The sequence below is a fragment of the Berghia stephanieae genome, chromosome 1 (assembly GCF_034508935.2).
Source record: "Berghia stephanieae isolate SIO BIC M18660-M18661 chromosome 1, UCSD_Bste_1.3, whole genome shotgun sequence".
NCBI classification, from domain to species: Eukaryota; Metazoa; Mollusca; class Gastropoda; order Nudibranchia; family Aeolidiidae; genus Berghia; species Berghia stephanieae.
The window spans coordinates 101,732,037-101,753,789 of NC_088360.1; the positions used below are offsets into that span (position 1 = coordinate 101,732,037).

At 33.0% G+C, this 21,753-nt stretch overlaps 1 protein-coding gene across 1 annotated transcript in view; it reads left to right on the top strand.

The window, feature by feature from the left end:
- LOC144962574 (MAP/microtubule affinity-regulating kinase 3-like) overlaps positions 1-21,753 on the top strand; it is a 74,239-nt gene that overhangs the window by 13,840 nt on the left and 38,646 nt on the right. Inside the window, 4 exon segments of the mRNA XM_078895618.1 lie at positions 3,058-3,177; positions 3,962-4,061; positions 10,612-10,724; positions 13,233-13,437. Coding sequence (XP_078751744.1) covers positions 3,058-3,177; positions 3,962-4,061; positions 10,612-10,724; positions 13,233-13,437 — 538 coding nt within the window.

Genomic DNA, 21,753 nt, shown 5'->3' on the forward strand with positions numbered 1-21,753 from the left:
TCGATGTGATGTAGGTGCTTTGCCTGACGTCCGTGTTCAATGTACATAAGCAGTATTGAATAACTTGAATTTCTCCATCTCAAATTTGACATTGTCGCAACTTCAAGTTCAAGATTTTTTTTTTGGTTCTAATCCCAGGCCATCCTATGTAATGGCCCTCTTAATTAGTATCAATGTTATCAAGAAGAATTCAAGTCAAGTCTACAACTACAATATGGCAAACCTATTGCGGAAAAGGAAGATTCGATGCATTTGGAAAGTTTGGCGTGCGACAGAAAATCATCGCATAGGAAATTGGCATACCGGCTATTTCTGTCTTGACGATTTACAAGAAGCATGACCTTGACCTAGAGGCTCCTACCCTTCCGCTTTTTGCGGAATAATTTCACTTCATTGGTATACATTCCACATTCAAAGCAAAAATTCCGCTTTCCACCTTTCTCATGGAGGAAAATTAAAAAAAAAAAGTGAGCTATGGCTTATTTCGTCAGCATCTCCTATGGTCAATCAACACACATTTTGTGTATGATTAGTCTCTTCAAAGTGTGTGCTGCTGATGTCGGATAATATTATATGTTTGGGAGGGGGGTTGACCGAATTATTATTATTATTGTGACTCCAATTCGTGAGGTCAATGACCTTGGTAATATTATATGTTGGCTTCAATCGATAATAATATTATTGAGTACAGTCAGCTTCTTTCCCAATTTAATTTTAGCCCTGGTGTAGGTGTGTGTGGTGTGTGTGTGTGTGTACCGGCACGCGCGTTTGTTTGATTAGGTGTGTGCGTGTGTGTGTGGGGGGGGGGGGGGGGGGGGGAGAGGAGGGTCCTGACAAGGTTAAATCCATCCATTCAATACTTTGTTCTCAGACAGCCAGGACCTGTGTGTTCTCTATTATTTTTTGACCCCATTCTTAGTCTTTACACAATATGTACACTTTTACACATTTTATATTTTTAATCTTGAGTACTTTTGGATTGTCTATTACATTTTCTGTTGCAAAGCATGTCATAGTCAATAACACTAAGTTGATTCTGCTTTTTTATCTCAAATTCCGATTTTTATGTATTCTGATTCCTCTTTGGGGCTGTTGGGGGTAGGAGCCTCTGATGACCACTACAGAGACCGCGCGATATGAAGGGACATACTTATTCTAGATTGGGTTGCTTTGTTCAAATGCGTTTTTGCTCATTTGGTTACACTCCGGTTAAGTTGATTTTCGGATAAGTCGATTTTTTTCTCGGTTCCCCTGGGCATCGTCTTACCCGGAGTCCACTGTAATTTTTCTTTTCTTCCCTTTATAAAAAAAAGTGTATGCTATTACTCCCAGCATGCATGAGGCACTCTTAAGGAAATGTTGCTGGAAGTACTTTGACATATGGTCAATAAAAATTATTTCGGGAATTTCAATTGAGAATTGGGATTTCCCATACATGAATTTGATAGTTTGTTCATTTCTTGATTTTAAACTAAAATTTTGACTTGAATTGAAATTATAATTTTTTTTTCTTCTTCCAAGGGCACTTTTAATGTTGAAACGATTCTGCTCTCTAAAGAATGTCTATTACAAATGGCCATAACCCGACCAATTTTAAACATTTTTTTCTTGAAAAAAAAGTCTGCATACCAATAAGCCATTTCCGTAAAATGCAACACAGACCATTTTTCGCTTTACAGATTGCTGTGCCTTCTACGCCCCTTTATCTGTTTTTCGAGTTGATTTCTGTATTTATCATGGAATTGGATTTCTCCCATAGTGGGCAGGGAGGTACTGACTGTATCTTCTACCCAACTATATCTGTTTTCCAACATGCTCTCTGTCTTGGAATGAGATTACTTGGTTTTGTCCAGGCCCTGGCCGGAAACCCTGGCTGGGAGTGAAACAGTTGAATGTTTAGTTAGAGTTTTGGGAGATGATATTTTTTTCTTGTAAATAATCTCTCTCTTATGCACTGCATTATGTTTATATTATGTATGATTTGTAAAACATTTGAATGTATTCCTCTTAGCAGGAACCTGTGCCCTGTGTCTGGATGAGACTTTTAGTGATCTCAAATTAAGTACTTTGATAGTGTGCTTTTGGCATCTACACCTGTTTCATATTTGAACCAATTCCCCTTTGTCTTCCTTTCTCTTCGATGTTTTATTGTAATTCTAGAACTTTTTACTATCCCATTTTCTTCATTTTTACTGGCGCTAATGTGTTGCAAGCGCCGTAAAACCCTTAAAAACATAAACATAAACATGGAATTGGATTTCTTGGTTTGTCTTGACCCTTTGCCTGATTCCTTGGCTGATAAGGAAACAGTAAAATGTATAGTATTAGTTTTGGGAGATGATATTTTTTTTCTTTTTCTTGTTTATCATCTCTAATTTTTGTTTTGAATAGCATGTTGTGTTAATAGTTGTTTGTATTCATCTTGTGAGATCCTGTGCTTGTGTCTGGATGAGACTTCTAGGAGATCTGAAACAAAGCACATTGATAGTTTGCTCTTGGAATCTACATCTGTTCCCTTTTGAACCAGTCCCCTTTGTCTTATTTTATCTTGGATGTTTTTATTGTAAATCTAGATTATATTTTTTACGATCCCATCTTATTCCTTTTTACTGGCACTGAAATGACCTTAAAGTTTTGCAAGTTCTGTAAAACCCTTGATCCCATTTTCTTCCTTTTTACTGGCGCTGATATAACCTAAATGTGTTGCAAGCGCCGTAAAACCCTTAAAAACAACAAACAAAACAAACAAAACAAACAAAACAAAGATTTGTTATCACAAAAATGAAATCTTGTTGTGTAATTTCTATAAAGCAGTTCAGCTGGTTTATTGAGATTTGATTCTCCATTTAGAAAAACTTAATCATCATTTAATTTCATAAAATAGGTAAGTTGCCCATTTACCAGAATGTGATTTTTTCTAGAGTTAATTGACATTCTATAGATCATCTCATTTCACCATTTGAATAACCTTCTTATTACGTTTGTATATACAAATGTTAAGGCTTTGTGTGAACACAAAATCACTGAATTAATTTATTGTTATGATCTATTCCACAGGAACTAAGAGAAAGAGTTTTAAGGGGAAAATACAGAATACCATTTTATATGTCGACAGATTGTGAAAATCTGTTGAAAAAATTTCTTGTCTTAAATCCACTCAAAAGAGCCAGTTTAGAGGTAAGTGGAAAATGCACTTAATTAAGTTCATCATTTAATCGCTAAGTGCTATTCTTACAGTATTTTTGTTATTTATTTATTTATTGGTAACTGATAAATTGAAATAACCTAACCAGATGCTAAATTGACTTAAAGTAGTCATTTTAATCAAATGATTTGTTTCCATAATTCATGATGATTTCGTTTTAAGTGTCCAGAATAAATGGTATTGTATAAGTAATGCATTTTAATGTTATTTCTCTTTTCATTCCATTATATTTAATATTATTTCTAATTCCATATAAACAGGAATATTATTTCCCTCATACCATCATCTCATTCATTTCATCAAACACTCATCTTTTATTCTAATTTTCTTTTCAAATTCTCGTTTCTGATCAGTGGTTATCTCTACTATGGTTTTCTATTTTTCATTGTGGTAATGTCACATACAGATAGTGAACATTTATTCTTTTCTTTTTATTAAAATTCAAGCATTAGGTCTCTTCAATATTTGAAACCACTCCTCTTTGAGGAATTGCCTGCATTTGTTCTTTTGTGTGACACTTAAATCCCAACTCTGTGTTTTCTTTTACTAGTTTGACTGGGATGCATTTTCTTCCTAAGTCAATATTTCATTCATCAAATTTTTTATTACCAATCATGGGAGTATTTTCCACAGATTTGATTGTCAAACCTCAAATGGAATCCTGGTGATGAGCTATTTTGCCATTTATCTCTTTATACCGTCTTTCATATTCCATGCCACATCTCTTCTTTCATTTCTTTGTTAACATTGCTGCAGAACATAATGAAGGACAAGTGGATGAATGTAGGTTATGAAGATGAAGAACTTAAACCATTTGTTGAGCCAGCCCCTGACATTAACGACCCTGTGAGGATAGGTAATGCCTTCAGTCAGAAAACCTGACTTAACGTTGATAGCCATCAACAGGAAGATGGACAAATATTTTTTTTTTTACATTGCATAGCTATTCAACCACTGGATGTCCTGTTGTATGCTAACACTGTCATTTACTTTTTTATTTTTTTTTATCTCTCTTTTGTCTTTTGCATTCCATCATCTATGTTGTATATAATGAAGAGGGCCTTTGCATGCAGCATGTGTATTTCAACAACCAGACACTCTTTTAACACTTGTGATACTTTTTGACATCTTAGAGTTTACAGGACATCTTTTGATCATTCATTTAATTTCAAAGGTGAATCAAAGCCTGGTTGTTGATTGCATAGTTAATCCACCCATGGATTCTTCGACGGGCCCTCTTTTGCTGCTGTGGATGTTTTAATGCATCATTAAAGCCATCACCACTGGTGGAATCATCCACTTTACCTTCTTTTTGACAAGCAGTTGTTTATTTTGTTATCAGACTATAATGAAAGACCGCTGGATCAATATGGGTTATGAAGATAGAGAATTAAAGCCATTCAAAGAGCCGTCAAAAGATGATCTAGACGTACTGCGGATAGGTAATTGTTGTGTGATATGATGATGGTCCTTTACCTCTAATACTCTCTTCCTTCAACTGTCTTAATGCACAACATCGACTAGGGGAGACTTGCTCTAAGTAGGTACGGCAAACCCTCTTATCGAGGCATGGTTTTATTGGCAAACGGAGAATTTCAACTCAAATCGTCACTCTCTTTTTCAGTCCGTCAAATAAAATGTGCTTGGTATCAAATTAAATCTCAAATCTTCATCTTTTAAAAAATGTTTATTCTTTTTTCATAGATTTTTGAACCGGCGCTCCGCTACCCAAACACCGTAACTGGCGGTCATCTTTTCTCTCTGCTCGGCTGATCGCGTCAACGCTATTAATAGTAACGCCAATGGCTGCATCAGAAAGAAAATTGAACAAGCTTTCATTCGATAACAAATTCACATTTTTATGATTTTTTTTCAAAGTTTGAAGTTTTAAGTTAAAAACTTTAAATGATAAAAAAATTAAGAAAAATTTGAAAATTTGGACGATTCTGGTATCAAAAGAAAGTTTTAAATCTCAGCTTTAAAATGATGTATACGAAAGCAAGATTTTAGCTTTGCATTCACCAGCCAACTGAAAACGAAACTACAACTACAACATTTGCCGTATTCACTTCACTCATACGCCGGCTCAGGCAAGGGGCACAATCGCTGATATTTCGTAACTTCGTGTTGAAATTGACAATTTTGGCTTTGTCAGCTACTTTGGGGGCAAATTATTTCTTTTCTACTTAGAGTTGAGCTCAGGAAAAAAAATACACATATTGTTTATAAAAAGATGTGTATGGTTAGAAAGTTACAAAGGTCTGGCTTGAAAATTTATGAAAATACGGCATTTTGAAAACAGACAAAAGGTTGCTTTCAAAGCAGCCCAAATTTGGGCGATTTTCTACAAATTTCGAAATGATTTTTCTTTTTTAATTTTTAACCAATTTTGATAATTTTTATACCATTTTAATCAGGAAAAAAAGTTCTACCTATTGAATGCAACTTAAAGACAACAATTATATAATCTAAATTTGGGTTTTCCGTACCTACTCTGAGAGCTTGTAATGAAATGGAATCTTAACTGTACAATAATTGGTAAATAAGTTGGGGTAGAATTTTAAATGGATTGATTTGAAAACGTATTAGAATGCATGGAAGATCACCTACGAGACTAGTCCCAGTATGGGAAACAAAGCATTTCAAGAAATGGATGATGGCTTGAAATTTTTGCATAATAGCAATTTAACAAATTTGATGTTAAAATTATATACTTACTTTTTAGAATTTAGTACAAGGTGCAAAAGGTTTTTAAGTTTAGTTTAGTTTTTTTTTTTCTTCCGGATTAGTGCTTGTGCATATGTGTATTTGAATAAAGATGCTATAGAAGTTTTGAGGGATGAGACGTTAATTTGGCAGTTTATTTTTGTTTGAAGATGGTCTCAAGCTAAAGCTTTTTGAAATTGTCAGTGGATAATTTTCATCATTTGAAAGACCACGTCATCCTTGATGCTCAAAATTAAGAATGTTTTTTAAGAAATAAATGTGAAACAAATTGCATAGATTGTGATGAAATCAAGTAAGTATGAGTAGGTGTTAAGTTGTGATTTTGACCATTGCATGGGTTTTAGAGGTGATGATGCATGTTAATGTTGTGAATATTGGTAGGTTGTCTGGACTTAATGTTGTCTTTTAATGTGATACACGAATATGACTTTTGTTGTGGATTTGATAAGTGATTTAAAAAAAATAAAAATTGTTCAACATTGGTATAATAGGATTCAAATAGTGTCTACTATTTATAAAGGAAAGACTAATGGAGCTAGAGTAAATAAAAAAATAAATTATCTCAGTTTCTGTAGCGTTAGACGGACAGTTCAAATGTTTGTTACCCTGTGGATAGAGCACTGGTCTTTTGCTAAGTACTTTCCACCAGATCTAATGAACCCAGCTCCCAATCTCTTCAGGATGGTCAGGGGGTTCAGAATAAAAATCTGGACTGAATCTGGGGCAAACAACTGTCCCTTTTCTTCTCAGGCAAGAATGCTCTGCTTAGCTATCAGGACATCAAGTGAGTCATTAACTTGTAAAGAATATTTTGGGAGAAGGGAACTGCAATAAATCTCCCAATTAAAGATATAAACCAAATAGTAGATCAATATTCTCCTTTTTCTCATGACAAAAGCGGGATTTGTCTTCTTTTAAGGAACTTAAATTTGGTCTTTGAACATCTGCTTATCAGTTTAAAAAATATATCTGAAACATTTTTTTTGCTTCCATGTTTATCTGAAGTATTTCTTTTGCCTCATAAAATTAGAAATATGTGTTCCTCATGGTTCCATTGGATAAAAAGCTGATATGTTCAACCATATCACTAATTTCATACCAGTTTTGTGTAGTATGAGGATGAAATATCTTTTACTGTATTGTCATGCTGCCATTAATTATAGGATACTCGTAAGCTATGTCTATTTTGTGATATCTGTGGAATTTAACATACTGTTTTAGCAAAATCGTAAATAGAAAATTATTTGCCAGTAATACATTAGTACAAATAATGTCAAAGAGTTCTTTGTTTTTGATTTTTAAAAAAGCCTAAATAAAGAGACAATCCCTTTTATTACTTATTAATTTGCTCAATTATTATAATGATAGCTTAAATCTTAGTGAAATATTTGGGGTCATCGTAATGAAACAATTTCAAGAGAGACATAGAGAGGTCCAATCTCTTAGAGGGTAATAGGTTATCGTTAATCAGCACTCTAAATGTTTCGTGATTTGTTGTAAAAAAATTCATTCTCCACTTTATTGAATTGCTCTTCTGAAGACTATTAGCTTCTATAAGATACGACTAAAAGGTGAAAAGGGTGTTCAAAATTAGCCTATTGAAATTACTGTATCATTTATTTCAAACAAAATTCATCTTTTTTGTTAATATAAACTCTATACTGACTGACTTGAGTGGCCTTAATAGGATGAGTTCTTTTGTTTGGTCCTGTGGTTAATAATTTATCTGTTTGCGCAACCTGGTGTTTAATAGTAATAATCAAAAGATATTTTGTCATGTTCATCCCCTAGTTTTTGTAAAAACTTATTCACAATCTGGATTGAATTGCAAGATTGAATGAGCACAGTCACTCTCAATGCATATTTCAATTGACAGTAGCATAGTAGCATTTCTGTCATATGAATTTTTTTTTTTTAATCAACCCTTAATTATTTTGCTTTAAAAGAAGTTTTTTTAGTTGGTCACTCTGGCATTCATTGCACCAAATGTTGAGCATTAAAGATATTATTGTTGTTCAAAAACAGCAATATTTTGCATTCCTATTTATTTTTTACTTTAAACCAAATCCTTCATTTTATAATTTCTTGAAATTCCAATAACCAAATTGTCAGACTATGATTCATTTGAAAATGCAAGTGAAAGATCATTGGACAGGGATTAATATTTTATAACCTTTTTCTGTTCATGAAGTTGTTTCCCCTCTCATTTGATGTCTTTAATCAATTTTTTTATCCAAAATCCCATTAAAAATTTGCGAGGAGCGAGATTTGTATAAATCTTGGAAACAAATTCTTGGCATTTTTTATATAGTTACAGACATCTGTACACTTCTTGCACAAAAGTAAGCTAACTTCTCACTCTCTCACTCACTCATTCCCATGACCAGCTGATTCATCATGATCTCTGGCTAGAAGGCTATTAAGATCCAGGCCTGGCCACTATTTTGTTGTTGTCTCGCATAGTTTTTTTCTGTCTACTTCTTCTCCTCTGTCCCTACACAGTGCCCTGCATGACAGTCTTGCACAGGTTATGGTGGACAGAGAGTATGAACCATAACAAGTTCCTTTGTTTCACTATTGACGACAGTGGTTCCTGTTCTCCTGCTCGATCCTCTACTTCTAATATATCCTTGTTTGTCCTGTGCTCCAAATATGAAATTCTAAGGATTTTTCGATAGTTCTTATTTGATATATGATATGATATCATATGGTACAGTTCTTCAAATCTCACAATTTTGAAATTGTATTTTAAGATATGTTGATTGTGAACTTATGTCTTTTTTGATTTTGGAGCTTAATAAAGACTTGAGAAAAGGAATCTAACACAGAGAAAGAAAATCTTATATCTAATCATGTGTTAATCAATCAAATTATATGTTATGATAAGTGAATCTTGTTAAAAGACAGCAATTAGTTTTCATGTTTAAATAAAATTTTCATAGTATATGATATAGAAATAATTTCAAAGCCAACACTAGATTCAAGTGTGAACAGCAACGTAATATTGTCTTGTCGTTTTTCAAAGATATTTTTTCACATTGCTTTATGGAAAACAATGTGGCCAAAGTACAATGTTTTGTGATCCCACCATTCTCTTGTTGTGAACCCCGTAGAAATTCCACTGAATGTTTTGAATTGTAATTTTATTGTTTGTATGCTCTCATCAGCATTTACAGATGAGATGATTTCAGTCAGTATAGATTTTTAGAAAGGTATGTTTTTGGCACGTCGAACATACTTGAATCAATAAAAATACCTTGCACGATGTTGGAAAAAGAGGAATTGTGTTTTCACCTTTTAGAAAGCGTGAATTCTGAGAGTTTGCTCTGGAAAGTTTTGGGCCTCAATTGATTAAAGAAATTGTTTGCATTCTTTTTTTTCCATGAAAGATTTTTAAAAAAATTATGTGGTAAATTAAAAAAAAAAAAAAGGGTTTTTTAATTTTTTTTTTTGGAAGAACTTATATTTTGAAATATTTTTTTCAATATTAAAATTATCAAATTAGTTTTTCTAAAAAATTTTTTTTCTCTCATATCATTATTTGATTCAAGATCTATTTTAAAAAAAAGAAGAGAGAACCTACTTTTGGGTAGTGTCTTCTGGCCTACAATGATGGGCTGAGAGGTAACTTTTGCTGTGTCTTCTATCCCCCTATATCTGTTTTCCCTTTCCACGTCGCTCCCCATCTATGTTCTTGATTGAGAAGGAAGCAGTCCAATGTATAGTTCCTCTCTTTGAGAGATGATAATTTTTCCTTGTAAATTACCTCTCTTATGTGCTATTATATAGTTTTTAATTTTGAATATATTTTACTGTGTAAACATTTGATTGTATCCGTAGTGGATAATTTGTTGACTTTTATGTCATATCAAAATCAGTACATTCATGGATTTGTTTTGGAATCATCTCTATCCTATTTGCACCAGTCCTTTTTGTCTGACTTTTTCTTTGGTGCTTACAACTTCAGAGTTACAACTTTTTGCTCAATTATCTTCCTTTTTACTAGTGCTTAAATGACCTTCAAGTGTTGCTAGTGCTGTAAAACCCCTAAAAACAAAATACAAACATGATAGTATAATAAAAGGTGGATAACTTTTAAACATTATTAAAAAGAAGATAAAATAAATGTCATAAGTTTTTTTTATTGTGCAATATCCACTAAATGAGCTCAAAGCATGTATTAACAAAGTGTATCAAGCTAACAGCAACCATTAACGTTATGGATGAGACATGATGTTTGTAAGGTGCTATTACAATTTTAGTTCTTACATGTGAGTTTAGAGGACTGACTCTGTCACCCACAACAGGTCACAAACCCAGGACCTGCCATGTCATATGACTAGACCACAAGGCTGTAAAATAATGTTATGCCCTGAAGCAAGTCACCAAACACAACTTACCAAATTGGTTCAGTTTAAATGTTTCTTGTTGGTATAGAGATATATTTTGTTTTGGTTTAGGTTTTATAATTGATTTTTTACTGTCAATTTTATTGATTTTATCTTGCTCTATCTTTGATTTATCAAATAAATGAAAGACAAGTATATTTTTGAGTTGGTGGAATAAAATTTTGAATTAAACAATTAGATTTGATATCAAAGGCATTGCAAAATATAGTTTTTATAGATATTGACAGGTGAATTTATCATACTTACTCATTCTTCATCATATTGTTACAGATGTCATGTTAAATATGGGATGGAACAAGAAGGAAATAGAGGAGTCTTTGAAATTGCAAAAGTATGATGAGATCCATGCCACATATTTGCTCTTGGGCAGGCGTACATCTGACGTAAGTAGTGTTGTAAGTGTCAACTTTCTTACTAACCTTCACTTTCAATTGAATCAAGGAAACTTTATCTTTAAAGTTTTAAGAATGTAAGAATGTTTTTGTTTCTTTCAAGTTCTTTTAAAATTTATTCTCAAGATTTTAGACATAATAATGATAAAGGTACTGACAAAGAAAGATTTTAATATAATCAGGAGACATTAAGCTAATTTCTCAATTTTTGTATGAATGAATTCACGAAATAAATTTTATTTATTCATGATACAGAAAACAATCAAAAGTTGCATCAAGTCGAAATAATTCAATGTTGTCATATACAGTTTGACTGTATGTCAATTATGGTCGTATAGTTTCCTTGATTCAACTGCACGCCACACATTTTTAATATTTTGGTTGCAGTGCTTTTCACTTGTCTTTAATCCACTAGCTTTCAATAATCCTTTAACGAGAAGTAAATTGTTATCTGACATACTTAGTCCACCATTGAAATTGCTGTCTTGAAGGGGTATTGGAAACACTCATTTTATATTAAGATAAACTTAGATGTCATTGATCATATATTATTGTCAAAATTCCTTCAAAAAAACTTAGTTCAATCCAGTTGTGCCATTTTATATGTTATGAAATGGAATACTATGCAACTGTTAGGACTAAATGTTAAATGAGTGGACAGAGGAAAGTATTTTATTAAGGACACCTCTTTTGAGTAATTTGTTACCCAGACATAATTTGAAAAGAACGGACATAATATCAAAATGGTAATAGCCATAATCAACGTTATTGTATTATTCCACGTCTTCCCATGCCCAGTTCTTTCCTTTTCAATCAAGTTTAAAGCAAATATATAAAAAGAATCACAAGTCTGAAGTCATAGTTTCCAATCACATAAATTGTCACCCAATTTTGGAGTTTTGAGCCTGATTATGAACTTAATTGAGTGTCGTCTACTAAATACTAAACTTCATAGGACAAATCTTTATTGTATGGCTATTTCAAAGGGAAAGGACAGCTAATCGCTTTATCTGGTGACAGGCTTTATTATTTCCTTTTTATTGTCATCTTTCTGTGGATTATGGATGAATCATATTTTCATTTTTATCGTAATGCTTCATTCCATGTTGTTTATCACAGCCCATTTCAAGGGAACTTAACTTTAGAACACATCTTCACACTTATTATATGAGGAAGAATAATAATGATATTCTAGTTGTATATTTCTTTCTCTACAATCTAACACTTTTATTGTAACTAATCTTTTTGTAATCACTTTCAATCACTTTCAATTATAAAATCTTAATCATCAATTTTGTATTGTCTCCATGTTTCTTTTCTCTTCTTTTTTTTTGTTTATTTTTTTTTTTCCGGTGGAGGGAATCTTTTACATGATTATTCCTAAAAGTACAGATTCACTTATAATGATTTCAAATGTTTAACAACTGTTTTTATCAAGCATACTTGCTTTTTTCTGCATAGAGTAATATATTGATGAGCAGTGTGGCTCAGCAGTATGGTCTTTGCTTCGTACCCGAAAAGTTCCAAGTTTGACTACTCTGCTCTGTATGGCCTTAAGCAAGTCACTTTGCCCTGCCTCACTTTGAGGCGCTGCTTTGCCGATCACACCTTGGTTATTCAGTCTTCCCCTAAAGACAAATTTTCCTTTGGGATGAATAAATATAATTTTTTTGTTTTAATTTAATTTAATATTTTTATCACCAACATTTGATTTCGCAAAAAGCCTATTCTAAACAGTACAACACCTAACAATTGGTTTTCCAAGTTTTCACAGTAGTTGGGTGCCTCTGATCCAGTTGTCCTTTTTATCACTTAAATGAAATTCAGGAAGTCTAATTGGCTGATAGTAGACTTAAGAATTGCTCAAAGAGAGGTGCATAGAAAGTAATTGATTTGATTTTCCCCTTAATCCATTATTTATTCTCTCAACTTCTTTTCACCTTTTCCCTTTAAAACTGGGGTTTTCAAGTCTCACATAGTAATAGTTTTCTTGATCATTAAAATTAGTTTAAAATCTCTGACAACTTATATACTCTTCACAGATAAAAAAAAATGCAAATGATCACCATAAATCTGTTGTACTGATTCTAAATTTTCCCTTCTTTTTTAATTTACACTAATGGAAGAAGTTTTACTTCAATGCTGCCTTTGGTTTGTCGCTTTCTATCTTTGTCGTTTTTTTTCTTCAGTTTTTTGTTTTGTTTGTTAAAAAAAAATACTTTCCTCAAATCCCCTTGCATAAAAAAAACTATTTCTGCTGTAAAACTTATAAAAAGTAAGAGTTACATAAAATCAGAATTTGAAAATTTGCTTATAGTATTGTATTGCTTAATTTATTAGTGAATTATAAGTTTCAAAAGAAATCACGCTGCTACACATACTCTTACAATCAATTGTATGCTGACTTATTTTGTCAGCAATCTGCTTAGCAGCAATACAGATTGATTGCGAACATCAGAGACAATTTCAATAGTAACTTGATTTGATTCACCTTTTCAGCTGGAAGGCAGTGACCGGTCTGGAAGTAATCTATCCCTCCAGCAGATACGAATGTCAAATCGTCCCCATGAAAACAATACATCATCTGTTCAGTCCCCCAACAAAGTTACGCGCAGTCAATCTGCCACAAGCAGTTCAACAACACAGAAAAGCAGACGCCACAGCCAAGGGGGAGAGAATAATGGAACGGAGAGTGGTAGCAAACGTAAGTAATATTCCACTAAATATTGTAGAAAATATATTATGTAGGTAGTCTCACTAAATTTTCAAAGTTGTCAAATCATTCTGAAAATAGTTTCATTGGATTCCTTGCACAAAAACAATCAAAATTCATATAGGTTTTATGATTGTGGCACTTATAGTTTTTGAGATATGGTCAAAAGAGTAACGGGAAACTGATACATATCACAAAGAGAAAAAATGGATCAAAAATTGTGTCCAAAACTGCACCTTTTACTTTTTATTTAAACAAGGGATCCGTTCAATAGAGAAGAAAATGTTTTTTGAAAAGCTCACATGTCTAGAAAACAAAAAGATAAAAATGCTAGAAGTTGTGGACTTTTCTATATAATTACTCATAACAGCTTTTAAAAAGAACAAAATACCAAACAAGGAATGTTTCGGGCTCAAAACCCTTCTTCAGCCAATTGCAAATAATATTTACTTAATGTACAAAATGGATATCCATGGTTCATGGGTTTATCCCGGCTGCTATAGCATGAATAGACAAAAGCAATTGCTTGCTACCTTTTGGATAGGACGTTAGTCCATCACAAAGTACTTTCCACCAGATCTAACAGACCCGGCTACCCATTCACAGCTGGGTAGTCAAAGGGATCAGAAAAATATCTCGATTGCACCCGGGACCAATCCCTGTCCCTTTGCATGTAAAGTGCGTACTTTACCAACTGCAAAGTCAAAAACTAAAATACTAAACACAGAATGTTTCGACTTCAAATCCCTTCTTCAGCAAATAACAATAATAATAATAATACTTTTCTTTTACTTCTAATGTACAAAAATGAATATAGCAACCTCAAAGAAGAATAAAATACCAAACACGGAACGTTTCGGGCTCAACTCCCTTCTTCAGCAAATAGCAATAATGATACTTTTTTTTCCTTCTAATGTACAATTACTGAATATAACAACCTCAAAGAAGAATTAAATACCAAATATGGAATGTTTCGGGCTCAAATCCCTTTCTTTCAGCCAATAAACAATATAATTTTTTTTTTTTCCTTCCTCTAATGTACAAAAATGAATATAACAACCTCAAAGAAGAATAACATACCAAATATGGAATGTTTCGGGCTCAAATCCCTTCTTCAGCCAATAACAATAATGATACTTTTTTTTTCCTTCTAATGTACAAAAAAGAATATAACAACCTCAAAGAAGAATAAAATACCAAATATGGAATGTTTCGGGCTCAAATCCCTTCTTCAGCCAATAACAATAATGATACTTTTTTTTTCCTTCTAATGTACAAAAAAGAATACAACAACCTCAAAGAAGAATAAAATACCAAATACGGAATGTTTCGGGCTCAAATCCCTTCTTCAGCCAATAACAATAATATTACCTTTTTTCCTTCTAATGTACAAAAATGAATATAAATATAACAACCTCAAAGAAGAATAAAATACCAAATACGGAACGTTTCGGACTCAAATCCCTTCTTCAGCCAATAACAGTAATACTTATTTTTCTTGTTAAGTACAAAAATGAATATAATAAGTTCAAAAAAGAACAAAATACCCAAAACAGAACGTTTTGGGCTCAAACCTCTTCTTCAGCGAATAACAAATATAATACATTTTATTAATGTCGAAACCAGAAAGCTCTTGAATTTTCAGAATGGTTTCAGGATACTTCTTTTGCACTCATTGAAAAACAAATGCTCCATCTGGTGAGGCATATCTGGATCAAATGAGTAGTTTGCCACTAATGACCACACCTGACTGGCTGTCTTGGACACCATGCCTTAACTGGTCTATGGGGAGAAAAAGAGATTTATTAATTTAAAAAATTAGCTTTGTTCTGTTGATTTTATTCTCTAAATATATCTTTGAATTACTTTAACAGAACAAATAAAATAAATGTAATGCTTCAAAATAGACTTTTACATTAACTAAAAAACTAAATAAGAATTTTACAAATTCATTTGTTTTTAAAACCGTGCAATTTTACATTCATTTCACACCTTAAATGGATGGTTATACCTTTCCTCACAAATATACACATAATCTGAAGTCTATTTATGATATTTACCCTTATTCCAATTGTTTTTAAAATTCTGAAGACCATATACATTTACTTTAACTTCTGTTGCTTTGTGATATTGTTGCAAATATTTATTTGATTTTTATCATGCACCATACGTCTGTACAAATACTTTCCAAACAGATGAAACTTATCATTATTATTATTATTATTATTATTATTATTAATTATTATTATTATTATTATTATATTGTGCATCTCTAGAGGATTTTAAGATAAAGTGCCTCATGAATAACGATAAGATCCTGTCATTGGTACAGTGGTAATCAATGGGTAATGCTTTTAACATAGATTGTGTAAGGTTGTGGGCTGATCATTTCTTAAAAAAATCTTCATGAATGCGCTTGACTTTTCTTTTTTTTAAAAATATTTTAAAATTATATTTTAATTTTGAGACAACTCACCTCTTGATTCTAATGCTTTATATACAATGAGTTTGATGTAGCCCTTGTTGACGATATCAAACACACCTGAAAGATAACAAAGCCAAACAACTGTTAAGTAGCACTTTTTATAAATCACAAATGTTAACTCCACAATCAAGTATAAAGGATGCAACAAGACCTTGTTGATTCAGTTGGGGGGGGAGGGAGGGGGGGGGGGGGGGGGGGGGAGTACGTAAAAAGAAAAGATAGAAAAACCTAGCTTTTGCTAACATCATAATGATTGGAATTGTCATTTTAGTTTTCCATTCAAATGAATTCTGACAGCTCAGCAACACATTTGATAGTTAAAAAAAAAAGATGGATCATGTAGCACCAATCCTGAAAGGCTTTCAGCAGAGTACAAATTTTGAGTAATCTGCTACAAAAGCAATGCTCAAACTGCTTGTTCATCTGATTTTGTAATTTTACAACAGTGGTTCACACTTTTGCTAATATTTTATGTTAGAAGCTTGTGTGTTGTGAATGAAATATGTGCAGAATTTTGGGAGGTTCCATGCAGAAAACTACTATACCAGGGCTGTTAGATACACTTGCAGATAGAGCAAAAATCTAAAACTAACAATGCAATATATTTTTTTCCCTTGGGAATTGAAGATGAGTATACCCTTTAGAGCCACTGAGACCATGGAGCCCGAGTTTATCCCAATATCTATAGCTTGAAACAGACAATGGCAATTTCTTGCTACCCTCTGGATAGGACGCTAGTTATCGCAAACTGATTTCCACCAGATCGGACCCAGCGACCCAATATCTGGGGAGTAGATAAGGACGTCATCAAAAAATCTCGAGTGCACGTGGGGTCATCCCGTTACTTTTGCTGAACTATCAGAACCCCCAAGATGAGTATGACATACTAATGGATTTTAAGAAAGGGGGATGGGTGTATAAATTAAAGTATCCTACCTTCACTATCCAATCAAAGATAGAACAGTTACCTGCAGGTAGAATCTACAGACAACCCTCAGACCAAACTGTATGAAAAACAATTAAGATGTGTTCAAAAGAAGGTGTAATTAACTAAAATATCCTACCTTCAATGACAATGCCAAATCGAGTTAATGCCCAGGATTGTAGCAAATTCCACAACACGAATCTACTTAGTAGACCCACACACCAAACAAACTGTATAAAAACAAATAAGATGGTGTGTTCAAAAGAAGAAATAAAGATTAAATGTGTATAATTTGATATATTTTAAAGACAGAAAACAAGACTGACAGATAAAGCAAAAAAAAAAAAAAAAAGAAAAATAATATAAAAGATGCAATTTATCCCCCCCCCCCCCCCCCCCCCCCCCCCCCCCCCCCCCTCTCTCTCTCTTCAGAAATAGAAAATGGCTATGAAAGACCAATAAAGATTAAGAATAGGAGGAGGGGGGAGGGGGTGTTATTAACTAAAATATCATACCTTCAATGACAATGCCAAATCGAGTTTATGCCCAGGATTGCAGCAAAATCCACAACAATAATCTACTTAGTAGACCCACACACCAAACAAACTGTTTGAAAAACAATGAAGATAGTGTGTTCAAATAAAGGAAAAATTACTGGGATGTTGCTTGAAAAGCACAATTGATAGTTCATAATCAGAAGTTTTATCATGTAAAGCCAATCCGTGAAAGGCCTTCACTGGCTACTGTCAACAAAATAAGTCTATAACTATCAATGACAAAACTCAAACTGCCATTCACTGATTAGAAATTAGACAATGATGTCTGATCTCCATGGGTCACACCTAATGCTGGTATTTTGTGCTATCACCTTGAGTCTCAGAATATAAATAAAGATTGAATGTGTATAATATGATATATTTTAAAGGCAGAAAACAAGACTGACAGATAAAGCAAAAAAAAAAAAAAAAAAGAAAAATAATATAAAAGATGCAATTTATCCCCCCCTCCCCCTCTCAGAAATAGAAAATGGCTATGAAAGACCAATAAAGATTAAGTATAGGAGGAGGGGGGAGGGGGTGTTATTAACTAAAATATCATACCTTCAATGACAATGCCAAATCGAGTTAATGCCCAGGAATGCAGCAAATTCCTCAACAATAATCTCTTAGTAGACCCACACACCAAACAAACTGTTTGAAAAACAAATAAGACGGTCTGTTAAAAAGAAGAAATAAAGATTGAATGTGTATAATTTGATTTATTTTAAAGACAGAAAACAAGACTGACAGATAAACAAAAAGAAAAATAATATAAAATTTGCAATTTATCCCCCCCCCCTCTCAGAGATAGAAGATGGCTATAAAAGACCAATAAATTTTAAGAATATGAGGAGGGGGGAGGAGTGGTTATTAATTAAAATATCCTACCTTCAATGCCCCATCGAGTTAATGCACAGGAATGCAGCAAATTCCACAACAAGAATCTACTTAGTCGATTCACACACGTAACAAACTGTACTGTATGGAAAACAATTAAAGATGAGGTAAACAAAACAGAAAAAGAAAGAAAATGCTGGAAAAAATATTTTCTTCCTTTAGAACAATTATTAGCGACAAATCTCATTTTTCTGAATGCAATACTTGCTAAATGGAAAAGTACAAAAATAACAACGTTTAAATTTCACTGAAACTTCGTACACACACTGTTCAAATGTTACACAAAAGTAAAATTATCACTTCATAGATGTGAATTAAGAAATATTATGAAATAAAACCAAAAAAAAGTGTCCCTTACTTCCATTAATTTCACTACATTTTTAAAGCTGGAATAAAAGAAATTACTAGAGGGCACATAAAAAAATTCAGGGTCGGTCAATTCAATTGAAACCTCGCACACACACTGTTCAAATGTTACACAAACGGAAAATTATCACTTCATAGATGTGAATTAAGAAATATTATGAAATAAAACCAAAATAAATTGTCCCTTACTTCCATTAATTTCACTACATTTTTAGAGCTGGAATAAAAGAAATTACTAGAGGGCACATAAAAAAATTCAGGGTCGGTCAATTCAATTGAAACCTCGTACACACACTGTTCAAATGTTACACAAACGGAAAATTATCACTTCATAGATGTGAATTAAGAAATATTATTACATTATTAAATAAAACAAAAAAATCGTCCCTCAGTTCCATTAATTTCATTACATTTTTAGAGCAGGAATAGAAAAAAATTACGAGGACACATAAAAAATTTCAGGGTAGGCCTATTCAATTGAAACCTCGCATACACACTGTTCAAATGTTAAAGAAACGGAAAATTTTCACTTTATAGATGTGAATTAAGAAATATTACATTATTAAATAAAACCAAAAAAAAATGTCTCTTACCTCCATCAATTTTCATGAGACTTGTAGAGCTCGAACAAAAAAATTCGTACGATGTCGAATTCTCCGCCGATTCCCTCGATTGAAATAGCAGACGACAGAAACATTGTTGGGGCAACGGGTGACCCGGATGTTGAGGCCATAGTGGTTTCGCGAAAGACAAAAAATGGCGAAAATCAAGAGCTCCGCGTCTGCTTTCATCACAGAAACGAAAAGCCGTGCCTTTAGTTGTTCAGTGAACTCAACCTGACCGCATGCCTTACCACCCAGTCAGCCCCCTTCTCCTTTGTGGGGGCGTGACCTCGGGGTCATGATAACAATTACCTGTTGAATGATTGTTACTCCCAGTCATTACGCGTGTTTGTTTACTTTGTAAACCTGCTATCCAAAGTTTAATACGATCATGAACGCAAAGAAATTTACAGAAAGAAAATATTTAGAAAATAATTGGTATTATGATATAAATTTGATTTTCATAGTGTTAGTTGAAAGGAAGTTATTGTTAATTAGAAATTACTCATATTTTGAGAAATAATTAACTTACTTTTAACTTTACCCCCAAATTGCAAAAAAACGACACGATCAAATGCAATAAAACTTGGTTCAACTTAAAGACAAACATTAAGAGAATTTACTTACGTCCTCTCTAAATGGACTTGTCAATCATTTCATAGTAATAGCCGTTTATATTTGGGATGCCGTAATTGTTTCGTATAAGTCACCGAAGTACACAATGAAGACAATCTTTTCTCACAGATTGAATAACAGAAAACATAGATAATTCCAAATTCCGGGATGGTTTTAAACATTTATTTGTACAAAACGTAAATTATGTGTATTATCTATCTGACTTTATGTGTGTATGTGTATTTATTGCAATACTGTCTGTCGGCGTGAGCGTATGTGTGTCAAGACGTAGGAGAGGGAGGTGGGGGTGGGAAAGAGAGAGAGAGAGAGAGAGAGAGAGAGATAGAGATAAATAAAATAGATAGATAGATAGACAGAGAGAGAGAGAGAGAGAGAGAGGGAGAGAGAGAGAGAGAGAAAGAGACTAAAATGGGGGAGAAAACATGATTCTCAGGAGAGGGAGGGAATCCAAGCTCCTGCTCTATTATTTCACTTTTCTTTCAGTCAAAAGTCACATTATAATTTCAAATTGTTTAGGTGTCTCTACCTGTCTAATACGTTGTAAACTGTCCTGTATTGTTTCTTGATAATTTAGTTGATATTTTCTGTCGTTCTTTTCTAATCTTATCTTCTATTCTGGTACATAAGACTGTAAGTCAGGGGAAACTTGAAGAAGACTGGTTGTCATTAAAACATTGTCTACTGTGATTTCTGTGGAGTGTGATGAATGTGTGTCTTGCGTTGTGTCTAAGGTTTGAATGTCACTTGACTGCCTATCTTTAATGCAGCCGACTCGTATGTTTGTAAATGTTTTACACACATTCCACATTATAATGTCACTGGGGACAAAATCTGTCCACAAATGCTGACTGTTTTTTACTATAGTCCGGGAGTTTATTAAAAACTGTTCTCCTTTATATACTTTCATTTTTTTGATTCTTTTTACACATTTGTAACATATCACTTTTGAATGAGTTGTTTCTAAGTCTTTTCCAATATCAATATCAAATAACAAAAGTATTTCACATTTGAAATCATTACACAGTAATTTTTTGCGATTACGTTTTTTTTCTTTTTGAATGAGTGCTGTATAGCCACATACTCTACAAAGTTCATTTAAAGATTTCATGTGGGTCTCTTAAGTGTGATCATTTTACCTGTATGTACATTGCAAGAAAAAAAATATTATAAAAGATTAAAAGACAAGTCCATTAAACGGTTTTAATCATTAGAAAGCCCAGAGAATGTTAGATGCGCCGATACAACTTTAAAAACAATTTGTTGTGTCAAAAGTTTTATATTAATTTTAAAAACAAATAAATAGCTCCTGTAATTGATTTTATTCATTGAGTTTTTCAGGTTTAAACAACTAAAGAACTAATCACAGCAGAATAATGAAACCCAGACACAAATATCAAACAAGAAAAATGCAGTTATATCCAAGCTTTGAAAAATATGTTGTGAATTTAAAAGAGGAGTAGCAGTAGACTGAAAACAGGAAATGTCGTTACTCAATTTATATGTTTTTGGAACGTAATGCATTGTATGCAGCTTTACCTGCAGGATTGCCCGCTTGACCCTGAGGTCAACCTGACCTATACAGTGAGTAAAGGCTCGCTCAGGCACTTAATTCGTGGGTGTGTCATTGGCTTTCATTTTGATTCTACGACAGCGTCCATAACAATGGTCAGCTTCCGGCATATTTCCGGGTTCAATTTTCGCTGCACGACCTCTCACGTTCAGTGAATGAGAGTTTCAAAATAGTGAGACTACCTATATTATGTACCATTTTTTTCTTGTTGCAAGACTTAAAGTTACTGGTAAAATTGTGTATTTTAATAAACAAATTTGTCCAAAATATGCAAATATTAAAATTTT